The following is a 21594-nucleotide window of genomic DNA, read 5'->3' as shown; positions in this document are numbered from 1 at the left end:
TGGAGGGCGAGAGAGAGAGAGAGAGAAAGAGAGGGGTGTTTGGGGAGCGGCACGCAAAGGACAGTCAAACCGCTCGTTGACTCCGCCGAATTATTCTCAAATTCTCCGTTCCACCCGTCCAAGTATCGCTGTAAATTGATGTATAAACCCCCGTCCACCCTCCTCTCGTCTCTTTAATCGACCCCATTTAGAGCACTATAAAGAAAGCGGGGATAAAGGAAACAAAAGGCAGAGCATTAAAAAGAAGAGAAAGAGGAGAGACCTTTACCATGGTCATGACGCCGAGAGAGCAGCCAGCGGCCTGCGGCAGAGGAAGGGCAGCCGGTGGAGATGGAGGTGGGAAGGAGACGCATTTCCGGGGGGTAAGGAAGCGGCCGTGGGGGAGGTACGCAGCGGAGATCCGAGACCCGGGTAAGAAGAGCCGGCTCTGGCTCGGGACCTTCGACACGGCCGAGGAGGCCGCACGGGCGTACGACGCTGCCGCCCGCCAGTTCCGTGGATCCAAGGCCAAGACCAATTTCCCTTACCCGAACCCCGGCATCGTCGTGGTCGCCACGGCGGCTGGTGGTGGCAGCCCCAGCAGCCAAAGCAGCACGGTGGAGTCGTCCGGTCGCGAGGCATCGGCCGCCGTGCCCCCCCTCGCGATCCCGCTCTCGCCCTCGCTCGACCGCGGCCTAGTCCACCGCGGCGGCGCGCGATTCCCCTTCCAGCCATTCCCCGCCATCGCCGCTCATGCCATGCCGGCGGCTCACCCGTGCTTCCTCTTCGACTCGATCGTGAGACCGGACAAGTCGGCGACGGCGGCGATGAACCACCACCGTCTGACACTGTGCCCTCCCATGATGATCGCCGGTCTACACGGTCGGATGGCCAGAGGCTCCCAGAGCGACTCGGACTACTCTTCCATCTTCGACCTCCGTTGCTACCACCACTCGGCGCCGCCGCACAAGATGTTCACCCTCGATCTGGATCTGAACCTGCCGCCTCCGCCCGAGATCGCTTGACTCGCCTTTCACCTCGCTACAAATCTTATCCCACGCCGTAGTTAAAGCAGGTCCTCTAATCGTCCCTTTCCACGTTCAAGAATGTCTCTCTTTCGGATCAGGAGATGAAAGAGGTGTGAGAAAGAGAGTTTTTGTAAAATAGTTGGTTTTCCTTCACCGAGAAGGAGATCAGTAGTGCCATCAGAGGAGAGATTCCGACCTCGGTGTTGTCGTCTCGCTCTTTTCTTTTCTTTCCCTCTCTTTATGATTGTTACTAATGGAAAATAAATGTTCTTTTAATTTTATTCTTTCTCTTGTTGGTGGTATTCTTATTATCTGCTACGGTGGGAGGGGGAAGGGGAAGTGCGTGGGTTGATGCCTCCGCTCCTTTCTTCCTCCTACCTTCTCTCTACCTCTCATCCTTATCTATTCAAATATTATTATTATTATTATTATTATATCTTTCTTTCTTTAACGATTCATAATCCCCTTCCTAAACACACAAAAAAAAATGAAGACAACCTTTGCTTCGAATGATCCACCCCCCCCCCCCCCACCCACCTCTTCTAACGCCGAGGCGGGGCTCTTCGTTCCTGTTCATCTTCCGCATCAACGTGCCTGGTGATGGGAGGCAGCGGTGAGCTCATCAGTGCGGGGCTGGTTTAGCGGGCCAGTAAGGGAGACGGGTAACACTGGAGAGGGCGTAGGGAAAAAGGACCGCACGCTGGAGGAAACGTGCTGACGACGCCTGTCCTCGAATCTACGAGCTAGGCGGTGTACGCGCCCGTCGCCCTCGGCGGTCCCAAAAGAAAAAGGAAGCGACCGCATAGTTGCTCGCGTACGGGCGTCGTCTGGGGGGAGGAGCCGTGGTGGAGGACAGCGGTGGGCCATGGCCGCAGTTGAGCGGCGCGGCGGCCGCTTCTCGCGGGGCCCAAACGTTTGGATTCACCCCCATCCGACTTTTCCCGACCGGCGACTTGGATTTTGGGTCATTCCATTCACACCCGCGACGGATTCGGACCGCGAGGTGGGTAGGGCCAGGAGCACAAGGGCGTCGGCAAGTGGGGCCCGTGCGGTGTGGGTGGTGCGGGAAGTGGGGGAGGGTTCCCACGTGCGGCCACGCCCTTGCATTAGTGGGTGCCGGTAAGGAAGGGGGGGGGGGGCGGTTTGTCGGGGTTCTCGTGGACAGCGCGCGGGCACGCGCGCACGGCCCAACCAACGCCCTGTTTTCCAGCCGTATCGGTTGGAACGAGATGCGGGTTGGGGCGGCCGAACGCGGACACCGAGATCTGGCCATCCCACCACTCTTTTTTGTGGTCGAGAACCTCCCGAGAGCATCCCACCTCCCACCGTGGCCACATCCGTGATAGGGGCGTTCACGTCTACGTGCGCGCGGTCAACATACGAGCTGTGGACGTGGGCTGTACCAATGGAAAGAAAGGGAGGCGCGCGGGTCAGGATGACCGCCTTGGAAGCGGTGCATCTCCAGATGCACGACACGTCGTTGCAGCATCGATCTGGCTCTTCGCCGTCGCAGTTTGGTTGATGTCTGAGCCCCACCACTTGGATCACAAAAAAGTAGTCATTTAGTATGAGTCATTCTATCCAAACATGAGAAATACTTAGGCGATATTATTATCTTGGTGTCGTTAGATCAGTTCCCAAGGCAAAGACCGTAGAGTCAGCTCATCCATATATCGATGGTTAGTGAACATATCTTCCATATGATTATATCAAATAAGGACGATTAGGGATGCGTCGTTTGTCAAGATAGGAGCGCACCTAAAATGGATAAATGATGGAGCTTGATATCAGTCGTCTAGGATTAATACTCCCTATGATTAGGAATACAAACCATTTCAAAATCATGACCGAGGGTGATGGGTTATTGGTGATCGACGATGCAATCGAGGGGGGAGCCGAGACAGCGGGCTTAATCACAATGTATCCGTGGTCATCGCTAAGAGAACTCTTTGGTAAGAATAATTATACGACTCAAAGTTAACATTTTCCATTTGGTTGAAGACACTTATAATACATAGTTACTCTCATGCTAATTTGTGTCTATTATTGCCTTGAGTGTCATTGATCAAAAATTTGACATGGCTTGGTTTAGTTCCGAAGGTGCAGATCCATCCCGGGGGCCCGCGTTGAGGCGGGAGAGGTAGCCCGAATGGATCCATACTCCCGCTCTTGACGATTGATCTGTAGTCATTTCGGGGAACTACTTATATATTAGAGGAAGCTTGGGGTGGTCTCGAGGTGCATCTTGGCCTTTTGGAAGCGCTTAGTGTCGTTTTGAGGTGCTCCTTAGATGCATCGGGGTCCTGCATAAATAGTTGACGTCAAGGGGATGTCCTGACCTGACCTCTCCAATGCTCAAGTCAATAGAGTAGGTGGAAGGGGTTTAGCAAAGCTCAAGAGAGTTCAGATATAACCCGCTTGCCCCTGTTTGGTTTGGGGGCTTAGGTTTTATGCATGAGCGATCAGCAGCATGAGGTTAACGATAGATTAGGGTGTCCCTTACCTGACTTAAGGATTATTGATCATGGTAGTTGATGAGTGTGTCATTTGGAGGATGATCATGATGATATACTTTGCCAAGGCTCCTGGCTTATCTGGGACAGGCAGGGGATGGTCCCTTGTAGAGTTCCTCCATAAGGAGGAGCTGGGGATGTTGAGTCATGTTGCTTGGTTTTAATGTGTGGGTCATCCCTTAGCTATGGTTGAAGATGTCAGCATGCTTTATTGGCCTTTTTTCAAGGGTCGAGACAGGCAGGAGTTGGCAAACTATTTTCCTATCGGTAGTTGTAGAGGATTAGCATGAGTTGCCCATGCATTTGCTTAGGTGACTTCTTCGGCCTAAGTGGTGGGGCGAGTTGGTAGCCCTGTTATTTTTCCTATCAATGTCTATAGATTTAATTATATATTTAAATATGAAACTTAAACTTACATATTTATCATTGTACCTAACCCTTATCGAATGGCTAACAAGGGGAAGATGTTGAAATTCTAATGAACTTCAATTATCCTAAAAAATTATAATTTAAAATGATAAGATGGTGAGAACATCAAAAGTATTTTAAAAAATATTATTAAAAATGAAACTTACCAATTGTTAGCATTTTTGGATGAAGAATAATAGAAGTGATTTTTGGATTTCTAAACAATCTATAAACTCAAACTATTTGGTGGTTAAGTATTTTTTCACGGACATTAATAAGAGGGACATATGAAAATTATTACAGCATTTCGAGAGGGATATATTTATAGGATTCTTTTTTTATTAATAGCTTAGGTTTTGCTTGCAACTATTTATTGAGCATGTGAAGAAGTGCAATTTAATGTTTTGGATAAACACCAATGTGTTATCAACTCGAAGAAGTACAAGTTTGAAAAACAACCCGAATAAGTATAAGTTCAATAAACAAACCCTCGTCTACTTTGATTTCATCTTAGGCAGAGGTAAATCCAAATTGATCCAAACAAAGTCAAGGCATTCTGAGAGTGACCGATCATGCAAGTTTGGAGCTTCATGGGGTTATTTTGCCTATATCTCGTGAAGCTCATCTAAAACTTCCTACACCATTGCACTCCTTCACCGGGGCTGGTCAAAACTTTGAGTGGCTGATGAAATATGATGATATGTTTCTCTCGCTAAAGAGGAAGATCAATGAATTTTGTCCTACCCTTATCGAATATGTAAAGACCGAGTTGGAGGTAAACACATTTGGATACGTGATCTCTCTTTTGGTACACAAAGTTGAGTACCCATATGATAGGGGATACATTATCATTCGATATGTCACCCCACGGGAAAAGAAAATAAAACTTTATTCTCATCATTTATGGTATGAAAGACAATGATAAGATTCCTTCTCACCATTTATGGTATAAAAGCTAATTACAAGTTTTCTTCCTATCTTTTACGGTGAGAAAGACAATCACAATAAGTTTTCTTGTATACCTTTTACAATCAGGTATAAAAACTCAGCCTCTAAAATAAAAAGAGGGGACTTCCTCGAGCTATTAATGTCCATACTCATATAGCTTAGGTTACTAACTTGAGCGTCAAAGGCACTAAGTTGGGAAACCTTTCCTAACCTTGGTCTTCATGCAAGTGGCACCTTGGGAGCTTGATATTCACACCTCGGAGATACCTCAGATAGTCCTACGTCGGAATTCGAACCAATCAGGTTGACTAAGACATCATTGATATTTTTTTCTAATATTTTGGTGCTAGAAAGAGGGCTCGATGTTATAAGAACATCCACCTACCAACCTTTTTAACAAATGCTCGAGCAAGAAGGCCTTACCCCCAACCTATGGTACTTTAATTCAGGGGGTACTCCTTTCGCACGTGGACGCATTTATCTCGACACAAACATTGATGTAATATCGGTGTTCATTCAACGACCTAAGGGTGACCCCAAGTCACTTGCTCATCCCTGGTGAGACATTCTTAAATTTCACCCAATATGTGCAAACGCTAATGGGCATGATGCAAGCTGTCATTCTGCTCTTGTCTCAACTAACCCAATAAGCGACACCACCACCTCAACCGCAGCCAGTGGCCTAATCGATATCGACACCAGTGCTTGTCAAGGTTCCCCCACCTAACGTAATGCCAATATTTCAAGAGTGCCCGAGGCCTATCGAGCCATCGGTCGAGCAAGTACCTTGTTCCCCAATTACGTAATTTAATGAAATGGCATACCACCATCTTGTTCCACCCAAATTCCAAACCTAATCGACAAATTTGATAAATAATTCCTTGAGAATCTATCTATAATAAATGAATCAATGTTTGAAAGAAATATGACAAGCATTCCAACAATCTAGAGAAAAATGGTCAATCAACCCCACTTTGAGTCGATCACCACTCACTAACGGACATTCAGGAGGAATCGATCCTAGCCAACTTTCATCTTCCATCATTGGAGGCCTTCGATAGTAATACCTATCTATTAGAATATATTGCTACTTTCTATGCCCAAATATTGTTATATGACACCTTAGATGCTTTAATGTATCATACTTTTCCAATTATATTAAGAGGTTTGACATAAGAATGGTACACCTGTTTAAAGCCACTCTCTATCAGTTCTTTTATTTAGCTTGCTAGAGAATTTGAGCTTCACCATCTCAGGAATATATGCATAAAGTTGGGGGAGGGGACGCTCTCGAACTTCGTCGCTCAATTTACCAACCAGATCTAAGGGGTGCAAGATGTACACCCACCACTTATCATACAAACCTTCACGATGGAACTCAAGTCTTCTCGTCTTTTTTAATCATCAATAGAGAGGTCACTAACGATGGTACCCGAATTACTCCAATAGGTCGATCAATATATAGCGTGGTAGAGATAAGGGTCTCAAGTAAATGCAAAGAGACACACAAAAGGTCGAGACAGGATCAACTACAATCCCGGGTTATTATGGCGTGGAAGAAGTGATAGAATTGCCTTGCTCGAGGCCCAAATCAACCCCACTAAATATGACTTGGACCGAAGTCCTATTACAAATAAGAGAAGGGATTCCTAAAAACTCCTTAGCCAATGAAGACTCTATTGGAGAAGAGAGATTTATCCAAGTATTATCGCTTCTATCAAGATTATTGCCATGATGTGAAAGATTGTTGTGACTTGAAAGAATAGATTAAATAACTCATTGGTCGGGGACCTCTTAGGAGGTCCGTCAAAAGGGACCATGAGCCTTCATCTCAACCCCAAGGTCTAGTGGAAAACATATTAACGTTATCATTAGTGGGGTAGCCTTCGAAGGAGTTAGCTCCTCAACTCATAAAGCTTATGCCCGAGCTACCATTGAAAAGTGCTCACGGATGGAGGATGACCTTGAGATAATATTCAAAGAGGAAGAGATGGAGTACCTTGACTTGAACCATGATGATGCCTTGGTCATCTTTATGAGGATGGTCAACACTCTAATAAAGGTCATGATTAATATAGGTAGTTCTACTGACATGCTCTACTTTCATGCTTTCCAAAAGTTTGGGATCTTGACCAATGACTTTACCCCTATGACCTTTTTGCTGATGAGGTTCACTGGTAACTTGATCTCCCCACTCAGGATTGTGAACATATACGTCACATTTGGGGACAAGTTGTACTCCAAAACGATAATAACTAAGTTCATAGTGGTCGATATTCTCCTAGCATATATGAAATCATAGGACTTTTCATGCTGAATAGGCTAAGGGCGATGGTGTCGACCCACAATATGGTGATGAAGTTCTCGGTGAGGACCAGCATGAAGAGTTAAGAAGCAACCCGAGACACTCCAATGCTACCTTATGGTGGTCTCTCTACCAAAGAATGTACGATCTGAGGCATTACTTATGGATCCTTGAAGTTTCACCAAATTCCTCCCGCAGTCGTGGTTGGTGGAATCACTAGTCGAGACACCCCTAAATAAAGCTCATCCTGATCAAGTTGTTAAAGTTAGGGTGACATTTCCCAAAGAGGAACGAGTACAAATTATCAATTTCCTTAATGAGAATGATGAGATGTTTGCATGGACATCAAAAGATATGCCAAAAATCAACCCAAACGTAGCCCAACATCACCTAAGCATTTTCCCTTAGGCATGACCAGTAAAACAAAGGCTTCGGAAGTTTGCTATTGACCAATAGGAGTCAGAAAAATCCAACCCGTATGAAGAGATATATGTCACGATGGAAACAACTCGAACTGCGAAAGCAAATCTCGATCACTAATGTGTCGGATGAACTAAATGTTGTACTTCAAACCTCTATCAAAAGAGTATCGAAGTGCACCTTTAGGGGAGGAGGGAGTTCAAATGATAATTGATACATTGTCATTCGACATGTCACCACCATTTGGCGCCCAAAGAGAAAACAAGGGAGGGGGGGGGGGGGGGGGGGCGAGGGAGTTCAAATGATAATTGATATATTGTCATTCGACATGTCAAATGTCACCACCATTTGGCTCCCAAGGAGAAAAGAGAAAACAAAACTTTCTTCTCACCATTTATGACAAGAAAGATAATCATAAGTATTTTAAAAATGTACCTCGAGTTACTAATTTAAATATAGGAGGAACTAGGTCGGAGAAACCTCCCTCGATCTTAGTCTTTATGATCTTTATGCAATTGACACATTGAGAACTTAGATATTCTTATTTCGAACATTCTTATAATAATATTTTTTTCTAACCCCTTATAATATTTTTTCCTAAGTTTGAACCACATAGGGGTAACTAAGATTTCAATAATATTTTTTCCTAACCCCTTATAAACAAGTTAAACTCATTCACTTTGAAACTTGTTATAGTAATTATATACGGAAGTAGAGAAGTAGTAGGTTTTTAAAAGATGGGATAAGCTCTCTTAGTTTATTATGTCACAACGTCGATTTAGGTGTGTTATATATATATATATATATATATATATATATATATATATATATATATATATATATATATATATATATATATATATATATATACTAATCTCAGTCCTGCTTTAGCCGAAAAAAAAGAAAAAGGAACTATTGGCATAATTGAAAGCGAAGTGTTACTTTTACTCGGCCGCCCCCACCCTTCAGCGCGTTACAAGCACAATCTTTTCTTTTCCTTGCGTCACGTGCACCGGCGGGCCCACACAGAGAAAACGGAAGGGCTTGTCGAAGGAACAGCAGCCGGTGGGTGCATTAAAGTGCACCTTCCTGCGGCCGCCGCACAAAGCTACCGTCCGCCGCTTCGCTGCCTACTTTTTATGAAAAGTCCAACACACACACGCATGCATACATACATATATACATACCAACAACCACTCCACGTCCAACCCATTAAAATAACCGCAGGTGAAAGGGATTAGTAGAGGGAAAGCAAGAGTGACGAGTCTCTCCGCCATGCACGATCTTGCGTCGGCGTCCAGTTCCAGTTCCAGTTCCAGTTCCAGCTCCAGCTCCAGCTCCACCTCGGTGATGTCCATCGACCATGGCAGCGGCTGATCTCGGCTCTGCTCCGCATTCCGTGGCGCGCGCGCCTCTTAAGGGCATAAACATCACAAGAAAGGAATCCTTCCAAAAACATGTTAATGTTACACAGTCGTCCGATCTCGCCTCGATCGATGACTACAGTACTGCCGACTGCAGTCTGATCTACTCTACAGCTACTGGCATTAACTCTAAACAAAGACGGACCTTACACAGGAAGAAAGAAAGAGAGGAGGGGAAGAAACGGAGAGAAGGCACGTGCAGTTGAAGAGCTGATCAACCGATCAGCAGCGACGAAGACGGCGGCTCGTTAAGATCGAAGGGCAAATCCCTCCCTACATCCCGGAAGCGGGAGGCTGACGACGCCGGTGGTTGAGGAGCCGCCGCCGACGCCGCCTGTCTCGCTGCCGGCGGCAGTGCCTCGCCGGAGTCGTAGCCTGCGAACAGGCCCAGGACCAGCGCGGTGGACGGCGGAGGTGGAGGAACGGCCGTCGGCGGCGGAGGGGAGGCGAGCCAGAGGTGGCAGGGGAGGTTGAGGTCGAAGGCGGCGGAGGGCGGGAGGGGCTGCGGCTGCAGGGGGGTCTGGTAGGGGAAGTTGGTCTTGGCCTTGGCGCCGCGCAGGGAGCGGGCGGCGCGGTCGTAGGCGAGCGCGGCCTCCTCGGGTGTGTCGAAGGTGCCGAGCCACACCCGGGTCTTCTTCCACGGGTCTCTTATCTCCGCCGCGTACCGCCCCCACGGCCTCTTCCTCACCCCCCTGTAATGGTGCCCTTCCCCTCTCGACCCCATATCTATTTTCTCCCACCCCTCGTCTCTCTCTTTCTACCTTATCTTCTCGCAGGGGCGATGAGGAGAACGGAGAGGACGGGAGAGACCAACGAGGCGTGTTGCCCTCCCACAAAGAGACCCAACCAAAGAAGAGACAGAGGAGGGGAGAAGAGCCGCCGCCTGATTTGACGTGTCGCAGGGGGTGTCATGTGACTACCCTCTCCACGGCGCGCACACCACCACCCCCACCGCAGCCTGACGTCAGCCCTACACACCTCTGCAGTCCCCTCCATCTGCTGTACGGACTGCGGACGGCGCCTGACACGATTATTATATATCACTCGCCACGTTTCTCTCTCTCTCTCTCTCTCTCTCTCTCATCGCTGTCCCACGCACACACAGCAATCTCTCTGGGCGCAGATAAAGTGGGAGGAATAAAACCAGTAGGGGGGAGAGAGAGAGAGGCGGAGGAAGGACGGAGTCGGGCCATTGGGCTAGGGGTCGTGTCGAGCGGTGGGTGGAGGGAAGCGAGTGGTTCAGCGTGGGGCCGCTGCTGCCGCCTCTGATGCCCCACGTGGAGCGCAGCGGTGCCGTGTCGTGGGGCGGGGAACAGCACGGCCATATGACGCGTGTATGCGTCTCTCCCGTGCGAACGCGGGCAGACGAGAGAGAGAGAGAGAGAAAGAGAGAGCGATGTGGCGTTTTAACTGCTTCGCGGGTCTGGCTTTGACGTATGAGCCCCATCCCCGCTGCTCCACTTCCCCTACTTTATTGGCTCAGTGGCGCAGTAATGGCTGTCGTCGTCTCCTCCCCGTGGACGGTGAGGCGCACCAACCACGATAGTAAATGCTGTAAAGGAGGAGGGCTGCAGTCGTACGTTTCATATTATTTTATTGCTGCCTGTGAAAGAGACCTTTTAAAACGGGCAAGCGAGGGGCCGGGGGGGGGGGGGGAGTGTGGTTCGTGGGGCGGGGTAACCCGTGAGGTGAGAGGAAGTGATGGCGTCCTCGGGAATGCATGAGCCCCCCCGGGTGGGGAAGGGGGGGGGGGGGGCACCGATGGTTCATATGACACGTAACCCAGCGTGGTACATCGGGGCGCTGCGAAGTCTTCCTGTGAGGAGGCAGGTGTTGTGTGTTGGCCGTGGGGGAGCTGATGGACTGAGAGAGACAGCATACTGCTGCACGACAGCGGTAAAAAGAATCGACGGGACGCGAGCGTTTCCGCCGTGCCCGCCGCACGTTTGGACTCCGAGGATGAGCACACCAGCTTTGCATGTGCTCAACTTGTCCACTTCCAACACTGGGTCGGGCCTCTATGGTCGGTCGGTCACCTAATACTTCTGTTTCCACCAATAATAATGATCCACCAAATGAAACCCAAGAACATAAATTCAACATCAAAATAGTTTATGAGCTGATCCACGTCAAAACATCGCACACTACTACTACTACTACTACTACTACTACTACTACTACGACTACTAGTACTACTACTACATATATTTATACCACCAAGGAGAGCAATGCCAAACCATGAGGAAGTCAAAGCCACAGGGAGCTCTCCTAACTGTCATCAGCATCACTCCCGCTCGGACGGGTATCGACGTAGAACTCCAAGTCAGTTCCATCAGCTATTCTACCCCTGCAAAATGTCGAGGTAGCCCGCCCATCAATTCCTCCCCGCAGATTTAACAGAATCAAATCTTGGAACAACCACAGAGTTACCTTTCCAAGACGAATTTTCCTTCTTTGTACTTTTGGGGTCTTCTCTTGTGCGACCACCTGCGTATAGGGTTTGCATGTCAGGATTAACTGCACTCGTTAGCTGAGTGTTGGAGCAAGAAAATAACATCCCACTAAAATCATAATAGACGCTTTCACAAATACTTGCATACATTAGCGCATTCCACATGGCTCAGTTGTCAAACATGATCGTACCCGGTTACAATGTGTTAGCCCGCATATAAAATTGACTTCCAACAGCTTTGAGATCATCATCTACGATGGAAAGCCTCAAGCTTAAATTAGGTTTTCTGTTGATCTTGTCAGCATTCGCGTCCAAACATTAAATAAAAACAGAGGAGCCTCAGAAAATGATGTAGATACTTACGTATTTCCAACCAACATTTTGTCCACAGCAGCAGCAGAAAATGTCAGCTACGGTGTGCATTCCAGAAAACAGCACTCTCTCTTCTTCGTCTCCGACAGAGATATTTGTGCTGCACAAGTTAGAAGATTTTAGATGGAAATAGTAGAAAATAGGTTTCAGAGCATTTACAGATATGAAATGAACAGCAAGTGGTGAGGGATCCACAGGTTTACGTTCTAAACTAGTGGCCTTACTATAGCACCACACAGCATTTCTATACTGATTTTAGAGCAATTCTCGCAAGAGGTACAGCTTATGGTTAGTTTGATTGAGTGAGTATCAAAAGATAAATAACTCGTTGGCGGCAGAAGAACAACACAAGTGGGAGTGTATCCTGATCAACAATGATGTAAGCTTGTTTGATAGTAAAGTAACACTCAGCTTGCTTCTTGAGAAAATAACATAAATTAAAACTTTTCTATTGTAGAAAACAATGGAAAGACGAGGATTATTAGTTGTTTGACTGAGGGAGAGAATATAAGTAAACATTCATAACACAACTGTTTCATTCATGGCCAATAACTATTTCTTTTCTTTTCAAAAAAACTAACTTCATGGAATGTCCTAGTAGACTTCTTCTATCATTCTCATGGGAACCAAAGTGTGTAAATAAACTCACTACTTATCACTGAACCAGGAATCTGGGTGCTATTGGGAAAAAGCTGCCAAAGCAGTCACCAACAGGTCCAAGAGAGGCTACTACTCCAAGAAATGAGCCAAAAAGAAAAATTGCACAAACATCTAACACAAATTGAGAGATTTGTCTTTCTTTATCCTCTTCTCTCTCATCCACCCCATACCTGTTCCCTCAAACTAGTACGGTATGCCGTCTGACAAGCTATACCCAGCTTTCAAATATGAAAGACAATTAGTTTGAGAAATTGCACCTTTCTCATGCAACTTCCAGTTTTTTGTTGAATAAGCAAAGTCCGAAATGAAATCGCAATCTAGCATAAAACTACACAAGAAATTTGGCATCCAAATTCCAAAGATTATCAAGCTGACACTACTTTTAGTTTTTTCCAAATGCAAGAAGCTATTAATAGTTGACATTTAATCTGCAAAGAAGCTACATCAAGACAAACAATTTAAGACAAAAAAAAAGGAAAGAAAATAGTTTATATCAGCCGTGTGGAATAGATAAAAGTGCTTGAAATTCTATATCATAACTTCTTGTAGACACCCATAAATTAAATTCAAGCACTTGGTTTAAGTAGAACTCTTCTCCGCTCATAAATCTTACTTCGAGCAAATAAAAAAATCCTAGTTAAATTAAGATAAATAGACGAGGCCAAAAGTTTAACAGCTTGAAACATACAAGATGAATTTCTGTCCACTATCATTTATAAGTACGAAGCCATATCTATAAAAATGCTAAAGTCAAGATTAAACTAAATTTGAGCAACAGTATATTATTTGAAATATAAAATGTGAAAAAAAACTTACCCATGATTGAACAGGTACGCCTTCCCATGACGACAATGGAAAGACTGTTCCACGATTGAAGAGAGAGAGAGAGAGAGAGAGAAAGTTAATGAAATAGATTTTGGAGCAAAAATTTATGATAAGGCACGGAATCAAATTACAGTAAACATATGCAAGTAAATATGACAGAATTATTTTATGGATAACAGAGATGAACAAGTCACTAAACAAGCAAAGAAACAAATTAAATTATCTAAGAATTAGAATGACGTACTCCTATAGAATGGAATTACTAAAGAAAGGTCTCAGCAAAGAAATCTAATTTTTGTTTCTCCTCCCTTAGAAATGAAAAAACATGTCATGAGAACAAGACTGTCCACATATCAATGAGCAAAAAGGGCAACCCGAACCAAATTGGTCATATTAGGATGATATCACGGGTGCCATGTGAAAAAAGGCATATGGCCTTCTTTATTAGTTGGCCAAACAGAGTTATCTCAAAAACGATGATGTAGTAAGAGGCAGACACTTGGTTGCCTTGGTTCTGGATGGAGCATATAGCCTAGAGTACCCAAAAGATCATTCACATCATGCAATGATGAATGACAGAAATTAAGATGCTTGCAATTACACTCAGAACTGTTTGTACATCCCGACTGCCTGCTGTTCATTTCATTTGATTACTGAAGTAAAAAATCTCATCTGTTACCTAGGGGTCCAGCATCTAAAACATGCCTACTGAATGAATGGTTTATCCGATCCAGGAAATGAGGGAGCAGTGAACTTTTCAACCCACTTATAATCCATCAACAGGTGCCTAGATATTACCATGAAAATATGGCAAGAACATCTAGAAATTGAATGACAAACATGAACGTACATACTGAACATGCTTCGTCAACCTATTATTGAGTAATTACTTTAACCAGAGATATAGCAAGCAACATAAGTTTAAGTCATATAGTCTTCCATGTCTTTATTGAAGCATATTAATCTTCTTTAGATGCAAAAGATATCATGCAGATTTTCTTATTAAAAGTATCATATCCACTTCCACTGGAGCAAATAGTAAAGAAAGCATGCCAATCAAACAAAGCATTCCTGTCAGTTAATTTGAGTTATTCGCATCAGTAGAATATTTGACTAGTTTTACTATCTCGGAACTGGACAAAGTAACACTTCCATGACATGCAGTGACTTGTACGTGCTAGAGTTGGTGACAGACACTACCGGAAAATAATATTTTTTATGCATCATAGTAAAAAAAAATTGAAGTTGGCTTATACATGCAATTGAATTGTGAGAATTGTGATTGAGTGATGAGGACAAACTCAAGACAAACACAGATGGTTATGTTTTGGGCTTGATGTCAAAAAAAAAAAAAAAAAATTCAGAGTCTCTATTCTTTCTTTTAAGATACAAATTCTTGGTGTATCATGAATAGATAATGTCACATCTTGGATTTTTTTTTAGAATTATATTTTTTCACATAACCAAGTAGATAAATATCACTTTATTCATAATTTATAAATATTTATTATAATTTATTTATTCATCAAATCATAAGTTGAAAAAATAAACATAATGATGTTAATTCGATGAATCATCAAAGAGGCTCTATCTAACGGTAGAGAAAGGTCTGCTCTCCACTGGAAATCAAAAATAAATAAAATTCAGCAATGTTGAGTAGGAACCCCAAAAGTTAACTCAAAATGAATACATGATAAAAAAATCAATCATCCCATTAGCGTATATCAAATATCCGAAGGAACACTGCTCCAACAGTGGATGGAGGGGCTCGACTGGACTGTGAAGGGTCCCTTTCACAGAGACCATAAGGAATGTAGCTCGACTGGACATGACATATCTGAACGAACCTCCTGCAGAACCCATGATCCCAAGGGGTATCACCTGGGAAAAGAGAAAAAGTGAAAAAACCCTACATACTATTGAGGCTTTCACCCCCTTATGGTCTAAAATGATAGACTTTGTGTGAAAAATTACGCATCTTTTAGGGTATTCTTCCTAAGAGCTGATTTTTATTTCAGCTCATTACTCTAAACTTCTATCAGTATTTACTATGAGGGTTATTACCTTTATTTTTTTTCCCTGCCCTAGTTTCTTAAGACAATAACAAGGTTTACTTGTCATCAGTACCTTTATTCCCTTTTCTTAATATATGAAGTTGTTTCGATTTTCTCCTCTTCTTTGGCAACCCACTCGCCAGGACATCACAAATCATGAATTTATCCTCCAAATAATCCCAAAATCGTTTAATTGGAAAGATAAAAAAAACCAAGAAATGTTGACCTCAGATACACACAAATCTTCACCAAAAAAAATTACTATAGAAAAGAGTAACATGAGAGAAAAATCCGTGACGTACCTTGGAGATGAGATCTTCTATGAGAGCCAATTGGGTTCGGCAGAATCGGCAGCGGTAGACCCTCCCATCCAACTCCACCATAAAAATTCTCCCCATCTTCCTCCCTCTCTCTCTCTCTCTCTCTCTCTCCTCTCCTCTCTTCTCCTACAAACCCAAGCAAAAACCTCACCTTGGATTGCTCGGTTAGGATTAAGCAACGAGATGGGTCGTGGTCCGCTTTGCTTCACTGCCACGCATCTGTCTTTGGGGCCGCCTCCGTTGTGGTGGTGCCACATGGTCGTGGTCACAATAGCTATGACTCGTAAACATTTCATGTGGCTCACGCATGCATGACCATGAATGTCATCTCATGGGCACATAGAAAACTCATTTCCACGATAGGTTTTATTTAGACACTCTACAAGGTGCATAATTATATATGACATATGAATCGGACTACTCATATCTGAATCTTTTACCGCTACACTCTGTAGACCGACTTAGTTGAGGCCATGATTCTTCTAGGTTCTTCGGATAGGCTGAAGGATGAGGGTGAGGGTTCGAGTGGAGCAAAATAGTATATTCTAATTCTAAAAAGTGGATTGACTAACTCCAATTTCTTGGTATATAAAGTCCGAGGCATTTTGAGATTGGCCAATGGAGATCATTGTAAATGTTTTACATATTTTGGATTCAGTGTGTATTACGCTCTTGGGGAGGAGTTTTTAATTGGGCAGATATGCCCAACCTTTTTGTAGCCGTTGGCAAACCACCTATAAAACATAGGATACATTATCATTGATCTTTTTCATCTCAAATTTACTACAACGAACAATTTTCTTTGGCTACTAAAACTAGGTATCAATTGAAGACAAAAATTCAGTGGCATTAGATGGGCTGCGGAGCCAATTTTGTGAGCCACACATCCATATCCTAATTAATATAATTCTGCTACAGAGCCTAGCGTTTCGAAAGGCACCACAAGTGAATAGGAATACAGGATCATCTGTTCAATAAAGATCCAGTGATCTAATATGACCACATTAATGTGTCATGTGCAAATCATTGGTATGTTCGACATCCTTTCCTTTCCTTGCTAAATGAACGTAGTCTCAATAAATCATAACCCAAACAATTAATCGAACAGGTGGGGGAGATGGCTAATCTAAACGATTCTGAGGTGAACTTGATGTGGGAAAAATCAGAATCGAAGGAGCAAAGGCAATGCGGGATGAAAAAAGCATTTGAGAGGGCAGGAGTGAAGATTACCTGATCGCCCTGAGGACGATGAGGACGAACGCTGGACGAGGTCGACACCTACCACCGCGCTGACCCGGAGATGCCCAACCACGTTTCCCCTTACTTTCTCGATAGATGTGGGTTGGAATCCCCGCTTGGTCTCTCTCGCTCGTGACCGAAAGACACACACCGAAGATGACAACAAGCGAATTAGAAACGGCAGGCACAGAACTTGTGCGGGAGGGAGGAGGCCAACGAAGGGGGTCGACGGCAAGAGTGCCGTCATAATATTGGTGGGATCGGTAGTTAGGATGTCGGGTGTTCGCGGCCGAGCGACGAAAACAGAGGAATCCGAGTCCTAGTGGTTCTCAGCCGTGGACCCCAGAGAGCTTATGCATCAGCTTCTCTCGCTATACTAGTTTTGTAAATGTAAAATAACACTATTTTCAAAATTTACAAGTATATATATATATATATATATATATATATATATATATATATATATATATATATATATAAACCCATAGTTTTTATTAAAAGAAATTTCCACTCAAATTATTCATTTCTTAGAAACATGCCTAATAATTCACATGAATGCTTCTCCAGTTGTATGATCCAACTTGGGCACAAGAGGAACAATGAAGAAGACAAGGCAACATCTCGAGTCTCTTCGATGCCACTTGCCTGTGCCACCGGCATCAAGTTATCATCATAGGCATGACCTTTTGTCCCTCGCTTTACCCTATTCTTGTTCTTCTTCAAAGATCAAGATCAAGATAGAGATAACTCAACGGTAGGTATAAAGTCTTTTCTAATTAGACCGAATATGAACCGCATGTTCATCAACATCATGAAACAGAGAATCAAACTTGCTCCATTTACTTCAGTTTTCTATACCTGCTATTATCCGTCTCCCTCTGCACGCAACCGAGTGGAATGGCTGGCCACGATGTTGTAAGAAAAACGAAGTTGGTACATCAAAATATACAAAATTGGGTGACAAATCCACGAGATGCAGTCAAAAGAGAGAGAACGTTAGATTGGAAAGTGGTGCAAGGCAGCCATGCGAGGGTCATCGAGGGGTCCCGCCCCAAAGGACAACGTTGGGGGAAAGGTAGAGAACAGTAGCAGCGGGAGGGGAGGAAAGGCGTGGCGGTCAATGCTTATGCAGGGGGTGAGAAAAGACTGGTAGGTTTTAGGTGGAGGTGGTCGTATGGGCAGGGCACAGCGCCGCGCAATTAGTGCGCTCAACACCGTTGGTCGCAGGCCGCCCACTCTTCCATCCTCTGCTACAGCACCATGTTCTTCTCTTCTTCAGGTTTGCCCTTTCGCTCTCTGGAGTGCCGTCGTCTTTGGTTTTATGTCGACCTGAATCGTCTTTTGTTTAAGCAACCTCTCTTTCCTTTGTTTATGCCTCACGAGGCACCGCCCATGTCCACGGCACGTGCACGCGTGACTCTCTGGCTGTAGTTTATGCTCTGCCGCCAGTGTTCATGTCGATTCTTGCGTTAAAATTGCCCCTCGATTCTATCATAATATTCCTTCCAAACCCAAGGCTTAGCCTGTGCATCTTTACCGGGGGAGGGAGGTCACCGTTGGTGTACTACATCAGAACGGGGGATGCTTTACGTAGCCTCATGCAAGGCCATGAGAGCGCCGAGATGTGGTTCGAAGCAGGTGACAGTAGTAGAACAGGATCAATTATAACATACAAAATAGGCTGGGTTTGTATTTAGTTGGGAAATGCTTGGGAGAACCTTAAAAATCTGCTACCATTAACTTACTCGCACTTCTCTTTTATTCGAACACAGATCTTGATGTAAAATGTGTTCGAGTTGTTGATTTGGTGAATAACAAATGCCTTTCAGTTTTTGACGCCACTGTCGATATTTTGGGTCTGCTTTAGGGTTAACTCAAGGTTGAAAGTAAAGGAACGGCTACAGCCATTCGCATGCAAATAAAGAAAAAGAGCTATCCAGTATCCACCTCGGGTTAAGTATTGTTTTAGTTGTCCGAAAGCAGTAGTCCGACACCAAAAGCTCCAAAATCTAAACAAAAACCATTATTCTGCAACTTTTCTCAACTGTTGCCAGGCCACCGGGAGGAAGAAAAGAGTTGATCCAAGCTTCTCTGCTGCAAAAACACAAGTGTGGAGAGCACTGAGAGCAGAGACACAAGGGGACCAGGCATTCTCTTCTGCTCACCTTCTTCTTGAGGGGTGAGGTTTTAGTTTTCCTGTGGCATGAGAGGGTATAACGATCGATAGGGCGGGTTCGGTAGGAGAAGAAAGAAGTGGAAACGAGGGAAGCGTTAGGGAGACAGAAATGGTGGGCTCAGGAGGAGGGGACTGTAGGAGCAAAGAGGCAATGGGGATGATGGCTCTCCACGAGGCTCTCAGGAACGTCTGCCACAACTCCGATTGGGCATACTCTGTATTCTGGACCATCCGCCCTCGCCCGTACATCTCTCGTCTCTCTCTCTTCGCTTGGTTTTCTTCACAAGATCAGCTCTCCGATTCCTTTTTCTCTGTCGCTCAAGTCGTGCTTGCTATGAACAGGAGGAGTAGAGGTGGCAATGTCTGCAAGGTCGGTGCCGACGACAACGGCAGCCTGTGAGTTCCGATCATAAAACTTCTTTTCTTCCGTAAGGAGCGGTTTTACGTTATAAGATTCTTCCCGTCATTTGTTTGGATTGTGGGGATTACAGGATGCTGATGTGGGAGGACGGGTTCTGCCGGACGAGAGCAGCAGAGTGCATGGAGGGGATGGACGTGGAAGACCCCGTCAGGAAGGCCTTCAGCAAGATGTCCATTCAACTGTACAACTATGGAGAAGGGTGGGTACTCGGTAGGTGTTGTTTGCTGCAAACAAGGACTAACAACATCACAGAACTCCCATCTCGATCCACATCTTTGTCAAATCTTGTTAAAAAATCAGTTTTAGATCGTGTCTTTCGTTAACAATGGGCACTAGTATATCGATATGAGAAGCCAAAGGGTGCAAGTCGTTGCTCATCTGGGACAAGGAAAAGAGGGAGATTGTGCTGATCTTTTGCTTTTTGATTTATGCACAGTTTGATGGGAAAGGTTGCCTCTGATAAGTGTCACAAATGGGTGTTCAAGGAACCTTCCCAGTGCGAACCCAACATCTCCAGCCACTGGCAGAGTTCCTTTGATGCTGTAAGCAGCCTTCTCCAATTTATGCTTTGCCTTTTTCTTTACTGGATGACACCTAATGAAAGGGAGAAGTGCTCTGAACACCCTTAGGGTTCTTTGCTTCGTAATTGTACCTGCAAAAGAAAGAGAATTGGATGCCCGTTGCTCTTCTTGCTGACTGTCACTTTATTCTTTGTTTTCCTTTGGTCGATGCAGCTTCCCTCCGAATGGACTGATCAGTTCGCCTCTGGCATTCAGGCAATCCTCATGCTCCTGATTCCCCCCCCATGGAACATTGTTTTCCTCACAAGCCCACCTTTAGCTAACTTTGTCGTCTTTTGAGCAGACTATAGCCGTGATTCAAGCAGGGCATGGGCTTCTACAACTAGGTTCCTGCAAGATTGTGAGTCTCGAGAACCAAGATCTTTAATTCTGTGTTTGTGAATTGGAAGTTCAAGAACTGGATACTAACATCTCATTTTGGTCATTCGGATTCGGATGCCTTAGATACCCGAGGACCTGCATTTCGTGTTGAGAATGAGGCATATGTTTGAATCACTTGGCCATCAATCTGGCTTCTTCCTCTCTCAGCTGTTCTCCTCGACCAGGAACAGCTCCACTTCGTCTGTTCCAACGAAGCAGGTGCCTACTCCCTGTCCGCCGCCATTCTTCAGCTGGGATCACTCTTCCATCCATTCGGCCTCTCCGATCACGATGACCTCCGTTTATCAACCTCCGACTCACGGAGGATTGCCCAACGACGAAGACGGCACCCATCTCTTCCTCCCTCGCTCCTCCGGAGCCCATTTGGATGACGCGACAAGGCAGCACGAAACAGACCTGCGCTGGCCTAATGGGCTGTCGTTGTTCACTGCTCTTACCGGAAGGGCAGATGACGCCAAGCTTCTCTTTGGCTCCGAGGAGATGGGAAACGAGCTACCACCACAACAGCTTCCGTTGTTGATTCGTGGGAAGAATCCAGCTTCTAAGTCTGCTATGACCCGTTACGGCAACGCCGATGAGACGAAGGCTGTACCTGATGCGATACTTGGCGAAGATGATACCGAGGACTTGTTGAGTTGATCAAATTTGCTGCCTTCGTACCTTCCAGAGCAGCCTTTATATGTATTTTGATGGAGCTTAAGATCGAACTGCTCGTGTGACGCCCGCTGATGCCGTTCTTTGTTTCTCGAATAGGGTGAAATGTATGACGATGATCAGTCAACTAAGTTCAGATGATCAACCGAGTCCATCTCTTGTACGGTCAGAAATGGATTCTGGTGTTTAGTTTGCTATTTTTCTTTCACTTTCTCTGGTCAGTTTAAGCTGTATAAATCCTTGCCAGAATTCAGGAGAGTAGCGATATAAATGCTGGGACTAGGAAAGAAGCTCGAATCAGAAGATTTGTATGGTCAATTTAGCTCGACCATTATTACATGATGCTTAACCCATTAATTATGATCCCATCCAATGAGATGTCTATCTATTAATATCTCAACTGCTTGTTCAAAATACTCGTCCTCGGTTACTAG

At 44.9% G+C, this 21594-nt stretch overlaps 4 protein-coding genes across 11 annotated transcripts; 2 read left to right on the top strand and 2 right to left on the bottom strand.

The window, feature by feature from the left end:
* The first annotated feature begins 170 nt into the window (after positions 1–170).
* LOC103982109 (ethylene-responsive transcription factor 9) lies at positions 171–1288 on the top strand. The gene has a single exon (XM_009398925.3). It carries the CDS (start codon positions 270–272, stop codon positions 1002–1004), a length of 735 nt encoding a protein of 244 aa, XP_009397200.2. The 5' UTR covers positions 171–269; the 3' UTR covers positions 1005–1288.
* Positions 1289–8763: 7475 nt separating this feature from the next.
* On the bottom strand, positions 8764–10132 carry LOC135671947 (ethylene-responsive transcription factor 12-like). The gene has a single exon (XM_065180386.1). The coding sequence runs from the start codon at positions 9747–9749 to the stop codon at positions 9240–9242; it is 510 nt and encodes a 169-aa protein (XP_065036458.1). The 5' UTR covers positions 9750–10132; the 3' UTR covers positions 8764–9239.
* A 969-nt stretch (positions 10133–11101) lies between these two features.
* Positions 11102–17271, bottom strand: LOC135586214 (protein yippee-like At5g53940). 7 transcript variants are annotated; one of them, XM_065180383.1, is made up of 6 exons: positions 15691–16932; positions 13326–13369; positions 11841–11949; positions 11669–11728; positions 11456–11512; positions 11102–11372 (listed from the first exon to the last, which is right to left on the bottom strand). In XM_065180383.1, exons 1-6 carry the CDS (start codon positions 15784–15786, stop codon positions 11367–11369), a joined length of 372 nt encoding a protein of 123 aa, XP_065036455.1. In that variant the 5' UTR covers positions 15787–16932; the 3' UTR covers positions 11102–11366. The 7 variants fall into 7 exon arrangements, 5 of the variants coding, with proteins under 5 accessions (XP_065036455.1, XP_065036453.1, XP_065036457.1 ...); XR_010512899.1 differs by having other exon boundaries at positions 11295–11372; positions 11626–11728; XM_065180381.1 differs by having other exon boundaries at positions 11102–11512.
* An 815-nt stretch (positions 17272–18086) lies between these two features.
* Positions 18087–21497, top strand: LOC103982113 (protein RICE SALT SENSITIVE 3). 2 transcript variants are annotated; one of them, XM_009398928.3, is made up of 9 exons: positions 18116–18226; positions 18815–18899; positions 19002–19366; positions 19466–19519; positions 19615–19743; positions 19981–20086; positions 20279–20320; positions 20409–20465; positions 20570–21497. In XM_009398928.3, exons 3-9 carry the CDS (start codon positions 19233–19235, stop codon positions 21143–21145), a joined length of 1098 nt encoding a protein of 365 aa, XP_009397203.2. In that variant the 5' UTR covers positions 18116–18226; positions 18815–18899; positions 19002–19232; the 3' UTR covers positions 21146–21497. The 2 variants fall into 2 exon arrangements, with proteins under 2 accessions (XP_009397204.2, XP_009397203.2); XM_009398929.3 differs by lacking the exon at positions 18815–18899 and having other exon boundaries at positions 18087–18226.
* Positions 21498–21594: the final 97 nt, after the last annotated feature.

Source organism: Musa acuminata, chromosome BXJ1-4, assembly GCF_036884655.1.
Source record: "Musa acuminata AAA Group cultivar baxijiao chromosome BXJ1-4, Cavendish_Baxijiao_AAA, whole genome shotgun sequence".
Taxonomy (NCBI): domain Eukaryota; kingdom Viridiplantae; phylum Streptophyta; class Magnoliopsida; order Zingiberales; family Musaceae; genus Musa; species Musa acuminata.
The sequence above is the reverse complement of the archived record's forward strand: the minus strand, read 5'-3'. Positions and strand labels throughout refer to the sequence as shown.